Source organism: Spermophilus citellus (genome assembly GCF_964194105.1).
Source record: "Spermophilus citellus genome assembly, chromosome: 3".
Taxonomy (NCBI): domain Eukaryota; kingdom Metazoa; phylum Chordata; class Mammalia; order Rodentia; family Sciuridae; genus Spermophilus; species Spermophilus citellus.
The window spans coordinates 201979477-201998635 of NC_138184.1; the positions used below are offsets into that span (position 1 = coordinate 201979477).

The following is a 19159-nucleotide window of genomic DNA, read 5'->3' on the forward strand; positions in this document are numbered from 1 at the left end:
TATGGTTAATATGGTCAAGCTGATGGTAATGCTGTTTACAAAAGGCATTTCTAAAAAACCTATGAACTAAGTAAATGCTGCATTTAAAACATTTTTTTTGTTTAAAAATAGTGGTGTTTCTCTCTTCAGAATCAATGTTATTTTAGCTCAGAGGCTCTAACATATTATTATGACCCTATTGTCCATTGTTATAGTAAATAAAGCACAAAGCCATTAAAACAAAGAGGCTGTGTAGCCTGCAACATAACATTTTTTTTCTCTAACCCTTGGAGAGAACCCTATCTCCCAAATGTATTCTAATGGATTACATGATGTAAATCACATTAAGGAGACAACTATTACTGTAACAAAAAATTACGTTGGAAAAAATGCCTTCACTTTTTCACCAATTCTTTGAACATGCTTATTTCAGACATTGTTTCTTTGTATATATACTGTTCTTAATACCTCCAATACCTTATCTATCTCCAAGCTCTGTGGTAAATCTTCATTACTCCTACTGACTTTCAAACTCTTCCCCTCACTTCAGTTGCATGTTCATTATAATACATCAACTAGATGTATTAGGTCTCTTGGTAAGAAACACTAACTTTATTTAATAAAGTGCTAGAGTATAAGAGAATCTTAAGATTTATTAGTAGAATCAAAATGTATGCAAGTGAAAACAGTTGCTTTTATAGACTATATTTTTAAATAGACAATTTGAATTAAATTCCACAACCATTTACTGAATATGTACTATGAAAAAATTGTAAATTATATAAATTAACATCATTTCACAGAAAATACAATCATTACTTCTTCTTGCTTTGATTAAACAAAATAGGGTCAATTTCAGTGCTCAAAAAACTATTTGAATTTTCATATGGAATTCAAGTGGATTTTACATATTTTCTTAATATCTTTTCTCATTAATGAAGATTTTGGTGCTTTTTAGTTTCATCATTCAGGGACCTTGGAAAACTGGGAACAAGAGAGGAAATTGTCCCAAGAATCTACAAGTTTAGTTAAAAACGCCTATGTGAATTGGGTATAGTAGGATGTACCTATAATCTCAGCTATTCAGGAGGTTGAACAGAAGGATCATGAGTTCAAGATCAGCCTGGGTCAACACAGTGAGACCCGCCCATTCAGAGAAAAAAATAAAAGCTTCTGTCATTTATTTTTGCATAATATGCAAAGAAAAAATGCTTATGATTCAAAGTAGTATGTAACTTAAAATAGCATTCAGCCATACTTTTGTTTTTTGGAATATCATTTTTTATGTATTTAATGATGATGTTCTACTTTAGTATTACAGTTGGCCTATTATTATTTGCTTTATGTTTCATGATAAATTTCATAAGCTTAAGTGGTCATTAATAGTAGACTAGTAGGCCACCATCTTTCAGTGTGGAGAACACACATCAATATAGAGAAAATACCTACTTTTTTAACTTTTAACTTTTTTTTTTCCACTGTCATAGCTTTGGTTTTCTCTGGTAGAACATTTCTCAGGTATCCTCAGACTCTTGTCTCTTATCCTATTTTCTAATGTTTCTTCATCTTTCTGAATCAAAATCCCATTTGGGCTCTTCAAGAATGACCTTTAGTTTTTTTTTTTTTTTTTTTTTTTTTTGTGTGTGTGTGTGTGTGTGTGGTACCAGGGATTAAAGCCAGGGGCACTTAACCACTGAACCACATCCCCAGCCTTTTTATATTTTATTTAGAGACTGGGTCTCGCTAAGTTGCTCAGGCCTAGTTAAGTTGCTGAGGTTGGCTTTGAATTCATGATCTTCCTGCCTCAGTCTCCCAAGCCACTGAGATTACATGTGCGCCACACCACCTGACTCTCTTCATTTTAAAATTTGTGGTATCCCTATCTCTGGTCAACATTGGTAATCATATATAAATAGTATGTATACCATTTTCTTGTTCTCTTATTTCTTTTCTTATAACCAAGATCATTATCATGTGCAAGATTATTCTTTCACAATCCCACCAATATCTATTCTCTCCTTCCTTTGCAAAAACTTATCTATGAGTGATCCAATTTTAAAACGATAAAGGGTAACTAAATACAATTAACAATCAAAATACTTGCTTTATATCTTAGATACTTTTGGACATTTTCTACTCAAGAATTAAATAGTATGCTACACTACTTCTTGTGCATTATATCTTCTAGGCAACTAAAAAGCATACTTGATTACAACTAAATACAATTACATCTTCTTCATTCTCCTGCATATACCCCCTGCCTCATCTGAATTGCCCCTGTCTTGTTTAAGCCCTCATAGCCTCTCTCTCACCTGGTCATTCTGAAATTGTCTCAGATAAGGTGTTCTTGCCTGGTGTTTTAATACTTTCTGATTTACCATCCCTACTTCTGCTTGAGTGTCTTTCTAAGCAAGAATCTTCATTCATCACTCTCCTACTAAAAACTCCTTTTCATTGTCTCAAGTCAGACTTCCTTGCATTGTGTACAACACCCTATCTGCACCCAATGTCTGATTTGGACCCCTGCCTGGGTAGTTTCATTTGTTACTACGCCTTACTGCACCACTGCACTGGTGTATTGAATTTGTAGTCCTTGAATAGGCCATGTTGTTTCACATGTAAAACTTCATCCTATGTTTGAAATGCCCTTCGTATTATGGCTCATGTGAAGAACATCTATCATTTTCAAGATTCATCTTAAGAAGCATCAATTCTTTTATAATTATGTGTTTCCTTTACCTTCTTTACCACAGGAACAATTTTCTCAACATTTACAACAATATCCTCTCTAAAATAAGAATTTCAAGAGCATATAAGTTATCTTATTTTTGTCTTCTAACATACAACATCACTCAAAAATGTTAAATAAAAAATGAATATACCATTTGAAGTCAACAAATCATTCCTAATTTTTGTTCATATTCTATTTCTTTTAGAAGATTCTAGGTTATTCTTCCTACCCTCAACCTGAATTAGTTGTTCTTATTTCTGCACTCTCATTGTTACTCTACTGTATCAGTTATCATATAACACTGACTACTTATCCTTTAATCTCTGCATTCCCTGAAGGCTGGCATCATTTTTCTTTTGTTTTTGTTTATGGTACTAGGGATTGAACCCAGGGGTGCTTTACGACTGAGCTAAATTCCCAGCCCTTTTAAATTATTTTTTAAAATTTTGAGACAGGGTCTCACTAAGTTGCTGAGGCTGGCCTTGAACTTGTGATCCTTCTGCCCTAGTCTTCCAAACTGCTGGGATTATAGGCATGAGCCCATGCTGGTTGACATCATCTTTATTATGTGCTTTGAACATAAGTATAGATTCAGTGACTAAATTCTTGATCCTGATTCGCAACACATCAGAGTAATTCCACTACTTAAAAATAAAAACAAAAACTTTAAAAAGACCCAAACTAAATTAATTTACATTTATATTAATTTGAAAGAAAATATTGTCAGAAACACTTTAGGAGTAGGGAAAATAATGCAAAGTAGATATATTTATTTGTTAATGTGGGAATTGATACTGGGAAGGATTTAAAAAGGCGTCCCCTTAGAGTTCAATCCATTTCATCATTAGGCACATGCTGTGTCACTCAGTACAACCTAGATATTAGTTTCCTCTGTAAAACATGACTACTAACATCACCTCACAGCATTTCTTTGACCACTCTCCCTTTAAGAGATAATCTATTTATAGAAGTCTCAGTGACAACTGTTATAGATGTGGTATTTAATTAAGTAAATACATAGAACCACAGAACAGCAAGAAATTCACTTGTTCTTCACTGGAATTTGCTTCTCACTATGGATCATATACTATTTCCCAAAAAGTACAGAAAAGTTGGTTGGCTCATTCTAGGATAAAATAAAGAAGGGCTATATGGGGAAGATTAAACGTGACCCCCCCAAATGTCCTATTTATCTTAGGCTATAAAGTCTTATTAGAAACACGGGACCTGTCTAATGATTCCTCCTTGCAAAAAGTTCGATCTCCAAAAGGGTATTATTAATCAGGGGGCAATGTTAAACATGGGAGCTCTATCAGTAACAAATTTGAAAAACCTCTTAAATAAGATTATAAGAAATATGACATTATATTTTGAATGGTATTGGAAATACACAGAACAGCTATCTAAGATTCTTACGTTCTTCAGGTTTCATTTCAGTTATTTTTTGTAGCCAGTTTTTCCATGTTTGGCAGTCACAAGGCTCATGTGCTTCACCAAGGCACTCCCTAAGGAAAAAAACAGAAAAGACTATTTAAAAATATTCATCAATATCAAGGTGAAGCTGGATGCAGTGGCACATGCCTATAATCCCAGTGGCCTGGGAGGCAGAGGCAGGAGGATTGCAAGTTTAAAGCCAACCTCAGCAACTCAGACTCTGTGCCAAAATTAAAAATAAAAAAGGGGGGGGAGCTGGGGATAAGCTCAGTGGTAAGGTATCCCTGGGTTCAATCCCCAGTACAAAAAAAAAAAAAAAAAAAAAAGAGTAAAAAAGTATAGGTGAGATATTCTTGTTCAATTTTAAAATTAAAAAACTAAGGCAGAGCAACTAATAAGACATGAAATATTTTTATAGAAAACTTGAAAATCCAAAGCTTGATACTATCATATCAGCTTTTTAAGAAAATAAGTACATTCAATTTATAAATTTTGAAGTTCAAATACATTACCTAATATTTATAACTTAGTTTATTTTTATTTATTTTTTATTGCTTTTTTTTAGTTATACATGACAGTAGAATCCATTTTAACATAATTATACAAACATGGAATATATCTCCTTCTAATTCAGACCGCAATGCCACTCTATAATTTTGCATGCCTTTAGAGGTGTAAAACATTTTTGTCAGGGGCTGTGGCTGTGGCTCAGTGGTAGCGCACTTGCATGTGTGAGGCACTGGGTTCAATTCTCAGCACTGCATTAAATAAATAAATAAATAAATAAATGTGTTCAGTCCATCTACAACTAAAAAATATATATATAAAAAGAAGACCCTTTAAATAATTTTTATCAATTAGGTTGCATTCTTATTAATATTTTAAATGCTCCTTACTCAAGGTGTGTTCGTTCCTCTGGTTAGCAGCATTACTATTACTTAGGTTTTGTTAGCAAGCAGAAGGCAGGCCCCAAAAGACCCAGAGATTAGAATCTGCATTTAATCAAAATTACCACAATTCTTCATTTTAAAGTTTGAGAAGCACTGTTTTAAATCACATTCTTACAGTTATTTTTTAACTTCAAATTCCCAGATAATTGCTAAGACAATCTAAGATATTTTATAGGAATTTGGCAAATTTTGGTTTAAGTAATTAAAACCATCAATTTATCACTGGCAATTCAATTTCACATTTTTTTATTGCTATGTAAGAAGTCAAACAGTAAAAAGAGTTTAAAGTCTTTATGAATTGCTCATTTTGATTCAATATGATGCTGTACTGTATAATATGAAGATCATATTAAGAAGCAAAAGTCAAATTACAGTTAATAACAATATTATTTTGGAGAGAGAAAAACTCAATTGGGAGATGATATCATCATAATCATCATCACTGTTATCTTAAAGATCTTATTTGCAAAGGTTGTTTGCTAAGAAGACATACCAACTAAGAGGTGACATTTCACTGTATTACAAATGTACCAATTCTACTTCATACTCTTTAGGATTTTTAAAAAATATTTTTTAGTTGTAGATGGACACAGTATCTTTATATATTTATTTTTATGTGGTGCTGAGAATGGAACCCAGTACCTCATATATACAAGGCAAGTGATCTACCACTGAGTCACACACAGCCCCAGTCCCCTCTTCAGGACTTCTTTTTATAAACATTTGCTTTAGTTGTCAATGGATCTTTAATTATTCATTTATATGTGGTGCTGATAATTGAATCCAGTGCCTTACACATGCTAGGTAAGTGCTCTACCATTGAGCCACAACCCCAGGCCCTAAGATGTTCTTGTTATACCCTAGAAATGAAGATTTTCAAAAATTAAAACCCTGTGTACTACTGGTAAAATAAAAGTGCTGATGTAACTAGTTGCTATGAAAAAGTTTGGTGAATCCTTATAAAATTAAGTATAAAATTACCATATGAGTCAATAATTCCATCCACAGGTATATATCTAAAAGAACTGAAAACAAAGACCCAGACTTGAACACTCCAATGTTCACAGCAGCATATAAAAGCCACACTGTGGAAACAACCAAAGTGTGTCTGTATACTGAGGGATAAACTATGGTGTATATACACATAATGGTAAAGGAATACTATGGGGGGAGATTGTAGAGCTGCCTATCTAGCATGCTTGAAGCCCGGGATTTGATCTCCAGCATTGAAAGAAAAAAAAAATGATATCCTGACACATGTTAAAAAATGAGCCTTCATTTTATTAAGTGAATTAAACTAGACATAAAAAGATAAAAATTGTAAGGTTCCACTTAAATGTTAATTATCTGGAGTAGGCTAATTCACAGATATAGAAAGTAGGATGTTGACTATCAGTGGCTGGGGAGGGCAAGATGAGGAAATACTGCTTACTGGTCACGGTCTCTTGGGATCATGAAAAAGTTCTAAAAATGGATGGGTGGTTGTTGCATTGTGAATGCAATAATGCCACTCAAGTGCATACTTAAAAATAGTTAATTTTTAAAAATGCATCAATTACCTTGAAAGGGTAATTTAATTTACTTACTTTCTTGACTTATCTCCTAACATGACATTTGGGAAAATTTTCCATATAGAGCTCCTAGTACCTTAGCGGTAACTTAACAGATACCCAAAGAATATTAACTTGTTTAAAAATTGAGGTGGATATATTTTATTCATTTAAATGCATATCAAAATCAATTCTTTCCATAAAATGGCTATCTGTAATAAGAGCAAATCTTTATTTGGCACACATACTAACACACATAGGAATAAGAAATGATAGGAAATAATGCCATAGTTCTAGGAACAGTATTTCCATATGGTGCTTCAGAAGACATATGGGAATGCAGATCTACATTTCTCATGACTCATTAAAAAGGAAAAAGTCTATTTTGTTCATTATACCTCAATAAAGATGAGAAAAAAAGAAGTCTTGAGATGCAAAGTTCCCTTACATATCTGCAATATCTAAAACAAACAAATGAAGTCAATGAAAATAAATTACTTCCATTAAGTTTAAGACTTTTTTCTACTGGGGATTAAAGAGCATATTTAATTTTTTCCCCTCCTTGAAGAGTCAATACTGGTATACTGGTTCTGCTATCAGAACACTTTCATCAAGGGGGAAAAAGCCCAATGCTACAAATAAATTCTTAAAAAACCTCCAACACTTTATCAAAAGGCCAAAATTGCTTATCAGTGTGCTTGGCTTTCTGAGACTGTTTGTATTAGATAATAACAGAAGATTTTCCTTTCCAGAACCTCACAAGAGGACAGACTGCCTGCTTCTTCAAGTGTTAGCCCAATCAGTAGGATCTCTTGGGAATGTCATACAGTTTCTACTCATTTCCAATGCAATATTAAGAGTGAGTATAAAAGGGAGAAGTTTATAAATAAAGAAGACATTATAGGGCTGGAGTTGTGGCTCAGCGGTAGAGTGCTCGCCTAGCATGTGCAAGACCCTGGGTTCGATCCTCAGCACCACATAAAAATAAATAAATAAAATAAAGATATTGTGGCTAATTACAACTAAAAAATAAAGAAATAAAAAAGAAGACACTACAGCAATGACTGAAAATTAGCAAGATAGCCAGAGTTTTCCATTTAATACAATTAACTATTTTTGAGCACTAAGGCATCTAGGAAAATAAGCTCAGACTTTTCCAAAGTACTAAAATAACTGTACCAGACATAATAGGTAACTGATAATCTAGATTATAAATGTAGTCCAGTAGACACTAGAAAGCTAATTCCTGAAGACAGTTTTTATCAATGACGATGACAAGTATTCTGAAAGACCTGGTACTTGTTATTAAAACTGTATCTCTAAAGTTAAGTAAAATGTGTATAGGGAAGAGAATTTGGCATATAGGAGACTGAATCTTGGCTACAGACATCAACAGAGTAGGTCTCTTCTAGAAAAAAAAGTGTCTTGGTAGAAGATTATAAAGATAAAAGTAGCTGCCTAATCTCAAGTCTTCAACCCCATCCACATATGGCTGGATGGTAATGTAAGACCAACAGATCAGCAAATGGCTTTTTCCTTGAAAATGCGTCAGTACACACAACTGTTGGCAGGAAAATACAGTGGCTCCGAGTGCTCTGGAAAAGAAAAGATCTACTAAAAGTTTCAAGCATCATCATTTGATGGAAGAAATTGCTATCAAGAAGTTGGCAATTCCAGTTCAATGTTAGTTTAGTACTTAATAATCAAGACTGTGAATTCAGTTAGAAATCCTCATTTTTAGAATTATCCCTTTAGATAACAACATTTTTTTAAGTCTACCAGGCAATGTTCTAGACTCATTATACCAACACGTTGAAATTGGTTTATTCCCATTTTAAATGCACAGAGGGGTCCAGTAATCTGCCAAAGTAAATGAAATAAAATTTGAACTAAATGTTTGGCTTTGGAACTCTTCAAGTTGTCTGCATCAGATAAGAAGACATCTATTTTCTTACTGCATTACAAAAGAGAATGATCACCAAGTCACACAGCTAAGTAGTGGTAGAGCTGTCTCAAATTCAGGTTCTATGTCCCCTAGAATAATATCAATCTGTGCTCTACTGAAATTTGATAAATTGAACTTTCAAGCAGCATTTATTTAGGTATATTATTTTGTATAGGATGTATATGATATTTAAACAAGGTCTTATGATTGAACTCTTGCCAAATAAAGCAAATACTGCTTTTATTTCTGGGTTGTGAAGAGCTAAGGCATCTTTTGCTAGTTGGCAAGACTGTGATTCTTAAATAGCTAGATGCTGCTAACCTGAAAAAAAATCTTTCTTTTTCACATAACTAGAGCCATTAAACTAAGGTCTGACACTGATTTTGCCAGAAATGACAAAATGCAACCATTAGGTCCACAAATAAGGATAACTTCATCTATTTTCCCCAGGGCACTCTCAGAGAGTCTCTTTGCCTGAGAAGTCTGTGGAAAGGCAGATAAAGCATGAAACTACTGCTTTACCTCAATTAAGATCCACAATCCTAAGAAGGGAGTAAATGTTACCAAAGTTCTTTAGTGACTTTGGAGAAAATGGGCATTGAATGAACTGACAATTTTAATGCAAAGACATTCACTTTTGGAGTTTTCCCTGAATATATGACAAATTTGTACACTATACTCTGATTTACAGGAAACTCAAGAGGCTACAAGCTGATACTGCTTTTTCTTAACTGATGCATCACTATGATTCAAACTTTCCTATCAGAGGTTTAAATTTGTTTCTTGGTGATTCTATTTTGAACTATTTTGAAAGATGCATTGCCTTCAAAATAGTTGTTGTTCCAGTACCTAAATGCTCTATTGCTGGGTGACAAATTAAGAGCTCAACCATATTATTATTTATAATATTCTTGCCAGTTAATTTGAGCAAATAACTCTAAAATACATTTAACTGTTTATGGGTTTAGAAGATGAATTCCAAGTAAGTTTCAGTTTCCAATGGAGATACTACTGATTAAAATTAAAGACCAGCAATACAGGAGAGAAATAACCTACTCTCTAGGTTAAACTTAAGCTTTTCTCTGGACAGACAAGATTTTGGTGACTAAGAAATACTTCAGACAATGAATCTTTAAGAGGGACTTTGTGTTAGTTTAGAGGGCAGAGAAGTTAAACAGTAGAATATTCTACTTATTATAAAAACAAATGGGGAAAGGTCATTGGCTCAAGTCAAAGTCCTTCCAGGTTTTAAATACCATCTGCAAATAATTTTGTCCAGATTAGAAAAACTCCCCTTATAAAGGCTAGGAGGAGGGTTGGGGAGGTGGCTCAGCGGAATAACACTCACCTAGCATGTGTGGGGCCCTGGGTTTGATCCTCAGCATCATATAAGGAAATAAATAAAATAAAGATATTGTGTCTGAATACAACTAAAAAAGAAATGTAAAAAAAAAAAAAAAGGCTAGGAGGAAAAAGCATCCTACGTTTAGTTACAGAGGGCAGAGAACTTGTTGGTGAATAAGCTATCCTGTGGTAGGAAGAGAAAATGCCTTCTATTACCTTATCTCAAAACAACACATATATTCAATTATATCCAAGCAGACATCTCTTGGGCATGGCTCAACTGATTCAGTCACATGGCGCTATTAAGAAGAAAAAATTATTATTGCCATTTTGTGGTTTCTGTAATCATCTTTTAAAAAATATTTCTGAGGAAAGCAAAGGAAGCAAAAGCAGAGTCACATGGCTTTATTTTGTGAAGATCTATTGTAGAGATGCCTTTTGCAAAAGATTTGGCTTCTCAGTGAAATAAGAGATAAAGGTGGCAGAAAATGTGACCATTTCTATTTGTAATTTCTGATCATAGTTAGAGCTCTTACACCATATGAAAAAGAATAAGAGATTAAGAACATAAAAACAAAAATAAACAGCTCATACTAAAAAAAATGTATAAACAACGGGTATAAATTAATGCCTAGAGAAGTGAAGAAGGCAATACACAAATCCTAGACAATCTATCTCACAATCTTATAGCTTAATGAATATCATAACTGAAAGGCAACAAGATTAAGTTCAAGAACTTAAATCAGAATTTGTCCTTCACATAACCTATTTTTATCTCATTCAAGTTCCTTCAGGTGCTGTGCCCAGAAAATGATGATTCTATTTGCTAAAATCTCTACTACCCTTATGAATAGGAGGAAAAGCAAATAAAATGGCAGATATGACCTCAGTCCATGTGCTCATTCTCAGATCCTTTTAACTGGGTTGAAATTCAAATCACATTGGCCTGAGATCTTGGCGCACAAGTATCCAGTGTTTGAATAAAACCAACTTCATATTTTAGGGTAAGAGAAAGACTAAGGTGAAAATTTCTCCAAATGTTGGACAAGATATATAGTTTATAGCATTTTACACACACACACACACACACACACACACACACACAGTTTAAAAAATCTATTTATTTGGGTAGGTGTACTTGTTTTGAGTTAAACCAAACTTATTACTTGGAGAATACAAAAATAATAAGAACATAAGAAAGTAAAACCTAAACTCTGATGAAAACTAGTAAAAGCTAGACCAAAGAAACCACAGAGTTTAAGGCAATGCTAATCACAGGTTTTCTTTTTTCCTTTAAGACTTTTCTCTGATTTTAGCAAATGCTATCTTCTTATTTATCTTCTAGATATTTTACTAATTTTTTTCCTTTGTAGCATCTTCAACTAACACTTTAAAACCCAGCTTTCCTCCAACAAGGATTCCTCATAAAATGAACTCAACCAGAAAACTTATAAAATGATCTATGTGATAATTTTTGTCACTTTTCCCCATGACTTCCTATCAGTACCATTTTAGAGGCATAGGATGCATATAAATGGTGTCTGAAGGCACTGGAGTTTGATTTTCTCAAGAAACCTAATACTGGCTGAGAAGAGAAAGGTCCTTTATTACTTTACAGCAAAATGGGTTCATATTCATCTAAATTCCCTTTATTGGCCAACCAAGTTTCTGTGCATTTAATGCCCATCTTATTTCTATAGTTTCTATAGTTTCACTCTTATGTCTCATGGTTAGTGAGGGAGTTAGTAAACCAATTATGAATAATAAAAGTGCAAAACTTTAATGTTGGCAAGGATGTGGGGGAAAAGGCACACTCATACATTGCTAGTGGAGTGCCAATTGGTGCAACCAATCTGAAAGCAGTATGGAGATTCCTTAGAAAATTTGGAATGGAACCATCATTTGACCCAGCTATCCCACTCCTGGGTCTAAACCCTAAAGACTTAAAAACAGCATAATACAGTGACACAGTCACTTCAATGTTTATAGCAACACAATTAACAGTTGCTAAACTGTGGAACCAATCTAGATGCTCTTCAATAGATGAATGGATAAAGAAACCGTGGTACATATACACAATGGAATATTACTCAGCATTAAAAGAGAATAAAATCATGGCATTTGCAGGTAAATGGATGGAATTGGAGAATATGCTAAGTGAAGTAAGCCAATCTCAAAAAACCAAGGGCTGAATGTTTTCTCTAATAAGTAGATGCTAATCCATAATGGGGTGGGGCATGGGATGAGTGGAGGAACTTTGGATGGGGCAAAGGAGAGGGGGAAGGGGCAAAGGGTAGAAAACATCGTGGAATGAGACATACAGCATTACTCTAGGTACATGTCTGACTGCATGAAAGGTGTGACTCCATGTACAACCAGAAAAGTGAAAAATTCTGCTCCATTTGTGTGCAACGAATTAAAGAGCTTTCTACTGTCATGTGTAACTGGTTAGAAATAATTTTGAAAAAGTTTTAAAAAAGTGCAAAACTTTTAAAGACTAAAATGTTTTCTTTTCAATGTTTTGAATAACTACTTAAGGCATATGCGTATAACCTATTATTCAGCATTTTGTGGCTAATATTTTACTTGCATAGACTGATTTAGCCATGAAAATAGTAAAGATGAAAGTTTTCTTTTCATCAATCACTATATCCAAGCACCTAGTGCAAGGTTCAGCAAAAATTTTCTGTAAAGGGCTAAAGAGTAAATATTTAGGGTTTTGTTGGCCACACAGTTTCTGTTCCAACTACACAATTCTGCTGCCATGGCCCCAAAGCAGACCCATACAACACATAAATATGAAAGTGTGTGTCGGTGTTCCAATAAAAATTCATTTTCAAAGACAGGTATGGATACTAGTTTGCTGACCCTGACCTAGAGGTTGGTATTATATATATAGGCTGGTAGGTCAGTAAATGTTTTTATCTCATGTTGATGAGAAAGGTAAAAAACAGACCTGCCAGGGTAGGAGTAATTATATTTATTAAATTTATTAAATTTATATTATTTATTTTATTGTTGGTCGTTCAAAACATTACATAGTTCTTAATATATCATATTTCACAGTAATTTATATTATTTATAAATCCAAAACAGCTAATTGGATTTACTTTGAATAAGCAGAATGTTGATGGCTGACAAATATAGTCAAATGAGCATACAAAGTTACATATCCTTGTGAAGTTCTTACCAGGTAATGGAAACTAAATAAAACACATGAAATAAAAAGCCTATAGTCATTGGTTCTTAACTAGGACTATGCATTAGAATAACCTGAAAAATTTTTTTTCTTTTTCTGTGGTTTTTGTTGTTGTTGTTGTTTGTTTTTTGGAGCACCACTCAAAAAAAAAAAAAAAAAAAAAAAAAAAACCTATTAAATCAAAATCTTACTTGTCATGGCCAAGGACAAAAATCTGGAAAAGATCCCTTAGCAATTCTGAGCATAACTGGTTAAGAATCACTGCTGAAGATTTATATATTAAGAAGAAAAGTTAAAATGGTAAACATTTTCTAATCTATGGTTAGCATTTTCTAATACGGTTGGAATCAAACATATCTGGGCTCAAACCCTTTTCCACCATTTCCTAGCTATATAACCCTGGGGAAACATCTCTGTGGTTGAATTTCCTTATCTGTAAAATGAACATAATATCAGCATTCTATGCAGAGCATCACTGGAAGAATCTCATACTTAAAAATATTTGGCATAGTGCTTGATATTTATCAACACATGATAAATATCAACTATTACTATTTACTATATTTTTTTAATTAATAAGAATAATATCAAGTATACTACAATGTAAAGGCTGAGAGAGAACATTTCTTTAAAAACTGTTAGAAAGGCTGATGTCATCTTGTCACGTACTAACCAGCAGAAGAGATGTCCTTTCCCACAATCCACAGCTGGAGCTCTCAGCAGTGGGAAACTGAGTGTATCAGATCCAGATGTATTTGACCCTTGTTTTGTTAGTCTGACTGCTCTTTCACAGCCTGCAGTAGGGCACCACTTAATGGCAGGATTATTTTCAACAAAGGCCTGTTTAAATAGTAATAACAAAAAACATTTTAACTCTAAATTCTAACATAAAGGGTACCGCCACAGTAATTTGAAGTTAAAAAAAAATGAAAATATAAGAAATTATCAGTCTCAAAAACACTTAAAATTAGAAAGCATTAAAAAAAAACTTAAGGAAAAATGACGTTTTTACCTTAGAAATAACATGACTTAAAAATTTTGTTTTCGTTAATCTAAAAAATAGGTAAATGAAGCTAAAGTAAAAATGCAATTATTTACTCAGAAAATGTGTAATTTAAAAATGTTTTCTCATACAATGTGCTACTTTTCTGATAAAATATAAGTAGAATTTTGCATATAATTACTAGTGTATTAGAACAGTTAATTTTTTAAATGGCATCTTTATAACACATAAAAATCAATTTATGGGGCTAGGGTTGTGGCTCAGTGGTAGAGTGCTTGCCTAGCATGTGTGAGGCACTGAGTTCAATCCCAGGCACCACATAAAAATAAAAACAAATAAAGGTATTTTGTCCATCTATAACTAAATATATATACACATATATATATATATATATATATATATATATATTAAAAAATCAATTTATGATGATGCTTTTTATTTTATAAAAGCAGGACTTCTCTTTTAAAAGTCCATTAACTGCACAAAGCAATTAAAATTTAACTTTTAAATTCCACAAAAAAAGAGAGTAACCTATATCTATTTCTGAATAACTCCTGAATGAAAATAAACACTGGGGGGAAAAAGTTGAAATGTTATAATATTTATATGAAACTATTACTGCAATTAAAAAAATTGTAAGTTTCCAAGTTAAAAATACTAAATATTTACCTTAAAATAATTTATTGCTATATCTAAATTTCTATTTCTAAATAGTTATTTGTAGGAGCATCAGATGTTTTGGAAAATTTAAAGCAGGTACTATCTGCTTTGAACATCATCTTAGCCAATTAGTTATAAAAGTATAATATGCAAATTAGTAAATACCTCTGAGCTATAACAATTTTTTTGGTAAACTACTATGCCAGGCTTTCATTTTTACTTTTATTTTATAAAATAATGCTTTGGCTTAAAACTTTAATGCCACCCATTCCTTTATGTAATATTTCTGAGAAACGTACATTAGAGGCCATTATTCTATATTTTCAAAAATAAAATGAAAACAAATATCATGTTATATAGGTTTAATAAAATTGAAATTATGGAAATCAGACAAATAATTGGCAGCATACCTTAATATCAAATTGTAGGTATCGTTTGTCCATCTCCTTAGAAACTACGCTTTCTATGATGTCCACAGGTACAAGTTGAAAGCAATCATATGCAGGGCAGAAAATGTTGTGAGCTTCACCCTCCTGAATTTTCAGATTCAAAAACCTGTTAAAGCAGCAATTGACAGAAAAAGGGCAACAATGTAAGTTATTTGCACATTTAAGAATTTTTCTTTATTCTGAATTTTCTGTTAAGAGTATAATTAAGCTAATACTAACATGGGATGGAGGTGTAGCTTAGTAGTAGACTGTGTGCTAGCATGCACTAGACTTGAGTTTAGTGTCCAGTGCATGAGCAAACATACGCACACCGACTAGATTGTGGAATATCAACTCTAGCACTTATTAATTGTCCAGCCATTTATTTTATGAGCATATATGTAGACATGTAGACACACATATACACACACACTTGAGTATTTCAGTTATTTTTATGTTTCCATTTTGCTTTATTATCTCTAAAAATATGAAACACTTTTATTTAACACTAAAAATTCAGAAATGAGTGGCTTAGAAAGGACATATTCAATTCTCAATATATTATATCTTTAAGCAAATGAACCAAAGATAATTAAAGATATTTGAGGGTGGCACTAGAATCCAGGGCTTTTCTTTTTAAAAGAAAATGGTTTTTCCTTATATATCATTTTGAAAAATACTAAAATGAGTTCTATGTCCTGCTCTGTTGTTGAGTTAGTAAGGAAAAGGCATCCTGTAAAGTGGGAGGAATATAGCCCAAGGTGAATTAATCATTAAGAGCAAGATTCTAAATTAAAAAATTTTAGGTTTTCAGCTTAATAATCTTAAGCAATTTAGTTAACTCTTCTGAAAAATAGGGATAATAAGGGCTGGGGCTGTAGCTCAATGGCAGAGCTAGCATGTGTGAAGCACTGGGTTCGATCCTTAGCACCACATTAAAAAAATAAATATATAAAATAAAAAGCATGCTGTCCATATACAACTACAAAAATTTTTTAAAAAATAGGAATAATAATAATATTATTATCCTCAGGTCTGTTATGCAAATTATACACATGAAATATATATATAGTGCCTGACACTGAAGAATTCACAAATTTTAGCAAGGATTATTGCTGTTATATTTAATACTGCCTGTGGAGACGCAAGAAACAAACTTTTGATTCTGTCTGACTATATGGGACTTAAGATTTTGTTAAACAAAAATTCAATGGAAAACAGGACAAATGAATCAAACCTCTTCTACTTATCACTATCAATAGTTTGATGATTCTAATTATAATATCTTTTCCCTTTTCTTCTCAGTCTCTTAATTCCATTGTACTTAAAAGAAAAAAAAAATCAACCTTACTGAGACCTCAATGGACCTGCTCCCTTTCTCCATCTCCTTCTACCTCCACAACCCTCATCCTGGCACTTCACAGAAGTTTTCCAACAGGTAGCCCTATCCCCTCAAACCTAGCTCTAATATATATAGATATTTATATTTTAAAGCTATCTTTGCCTTTGTAAAAGAAATCTGGAGCAAATTCTACCAATATTTTTAATCTTGTGTATCACCTTCAAGATGTTATCATACAGATAGGCTCTTTGCTTATTAAAATGCTTAGGAAGATGATTACATATGCCCTGTTCCAAGCACTTTATATATACTGTTACTTAATAAATTAATCCTATGAAGTACTTACTATTTACATCATTTTATAAATTAGAAAACTGAGGTACAGACAGGTTACCATTTACCTAAATCAACAATTAATAAATAGCAGAGCTGAAATCCACAACCTAGAAGCCTATTATATCTAGAACCTGAGCTCTTATCCTTATATCAGGCAGTAAGTTCTAGCCTGGGTGGCAAGTAATAGTTCTCTTTTTTCAAACCTTTGGCATAGATCTGGCTGGACTGAGAAGATAGGGGCACTGGGAAGAGTAGGATAGAGGAGCTTTCAAAATTATTTGAAGACCTTAAAAACTCTTCCTCATTTTTAGATAGGAATTTCTTTTTTTATAAGCCTGTGTAAAGTTTGCAATTAATTTAAAAGTGATTTTATCAACATGAATCACTTAACATGGAACTTGCTTTACTGATGTTTGATTTGACAAGATCTACAGGGAAAGGGCACAGAAACCTAGGTAGGATAGTAAGATACTTTGGAAAACAATAATTAGATCTTTCAAATGCGAATCTTGCCATAAACTCTCATGGTTAGTCTGTGATGAGTATAAGAGATGGTTCCCATGAGAAAGATCAAAGAAGCTCAAAAAATTCAAGTAATTCCTGGATGAGCTGTTTTCACATATGAACCAAAGCCAAAAGCTGCAAACCTAGTAAAACCCAGGTAATACATCCTCCTACATTATAGTTAACAATTTTAAGCTAAATAAAGTACTGTACATGGGAGAGATATTCGGCCTCCAGAGATAAATGAAAGACTGCTTTAGACTGTTAATTTTGGCCTTTGTAAATTCATTATCTATTAAACTCAGAGTAAAGTCTAGCTTGTGTTTTAAAAAGAATAAATAGATACTCTTACTTATTCTGACTTTTGAAAAGCAGTAGCTTCCCCCCCCCCAAAAAAAAAAACCTTTGCCACATAATTCCATTTTGGAAAACAGAAAAAAAAAGATGTATTCGAAATGAAACCAGAACCACAGGCCAGTAAACCTATAGCTTTGGGTGTCGGGAGGCAGAATGAGAAGGGCATGAGGGATTCAAGAGGAAATGAATATATTTATATTTATTGATATATTTATTATCTTGATTGTGGTGATGGTTTCACAGGTGTATATATACATTAAAGTTTATGAAATTATTTATTTTAAACATGTGGTTTGATGTATGAAAACTATACCCCAACAGAGCTGTTAAAATAAAACAGAACAAAACCCCAAAAATTTGCTCAAATTTCTTCTTGTTCTCTTACCCACCTGGAGTTCCCCAGATCTCTACATTTAAGTGCAACCTCAAAGCAGTTAATGGATAATAAGAAAATATAAATCTTAGCAAGGTAATGAGAAGGAAAATAGAGATAAACATAAGAAACAAAATACATTTCCCACCTCAACCATATCTAGCAGAAACATTTAACTTTGAATAGACTAAAAAGGAATTTTAAACACCCACATTTTTACAGACTTTCAAGGTTATTCATCAACAAAAATTAAGAGAAAGCACAAAAACAAATGATTAGAATTCTTAGGACTAAGGCAGAAACTGATTCTTGAAATTTAGGTGGAGGCCTGGCATTTACATTAGATGTTATATACATTAAAATACTAAGAAAATTTATTTAGAATAGTTGTTTGTTTCCTAAAGTACATTATATTAAGCTAAACAGCAATAACTAAAGTAGCTGGAAAGATGACAAAATAAGAAAAAGAATTCTTCTTTAATAATTAAGTACAACAAATTTCAGGGTAACTCTGAAACGAATATAAATAATCCATAGAAGTAAGTAATGAAAGCAAACAATTCTATTACCAAATCAGAATGCTACCATGCAGTAAGAAATACTAAGCTGCTCATATACTCACGACTCCCAACATCCTCTACAAAAGTCATGTCCACAGGGCATATCCACTGGATCTTCAAATACAGAGATACTGCACATACAAATGTCACACTGGAGATGGAGAAGAACAATGACTTCAACAGTCATATTTTGGAGAGAGAAAAACATTCATTTTGGGCATTAATACTTTTGCTTTGTTCATTATTTAAAAGTAAAAATACTGGAATGGTAATCATAAATTTTAACATTAGGTGTTCCCAAGTTATAAGGGCAGTTAGAGTGCCTATCTTTGAATAACATACAATTTCTATCTCACTATAAACTATTATACAACTTAAATACTTTAATGCAAAAGTCAAACTCTTAATTTCATGTATTTATCAGCATCTGTGCAATTTGGAAAAGGAAGTGCAAGAAAAAAATC

The 19159-nt window shown here is 32.7% G+C and overlaps 1 protein-coding gene across 7 annotated transcripts in view; it reads right to left on the reverse strand.

Moving 5' to 3' along the window:
• Positions 1-19159, reverse strand: part of ANKIB1 (ankyrin repeat and IBR domain containing 1) — a 122840-nt gene that overhangs the window by 22601 nt on the left and 81080 nt on the right. For all 7 annotated transcript variants that reach the window (XM_081288434.1, XM_081288433.1, XM_081288432.1 and 4 more), the window contains 4 exons: positions 18758-18846; positions 15206-15350; positions 13806-13972; positions 4127-4215 (listed from right to left, as the gene is read on the reverse strand). In XM_081288434.1, the coding sequence (XP_081144560.1) occupies positions 4127-4215; positions 13806-13972; positions 15206-15350; positions 18758-18846 (490 nt within the window). The remainder of the gene's footprint in view (positions 1-4126; positions 4216-13805; positions 13973-15205; positions 15351-18757; positions 18847-19159) is intronic.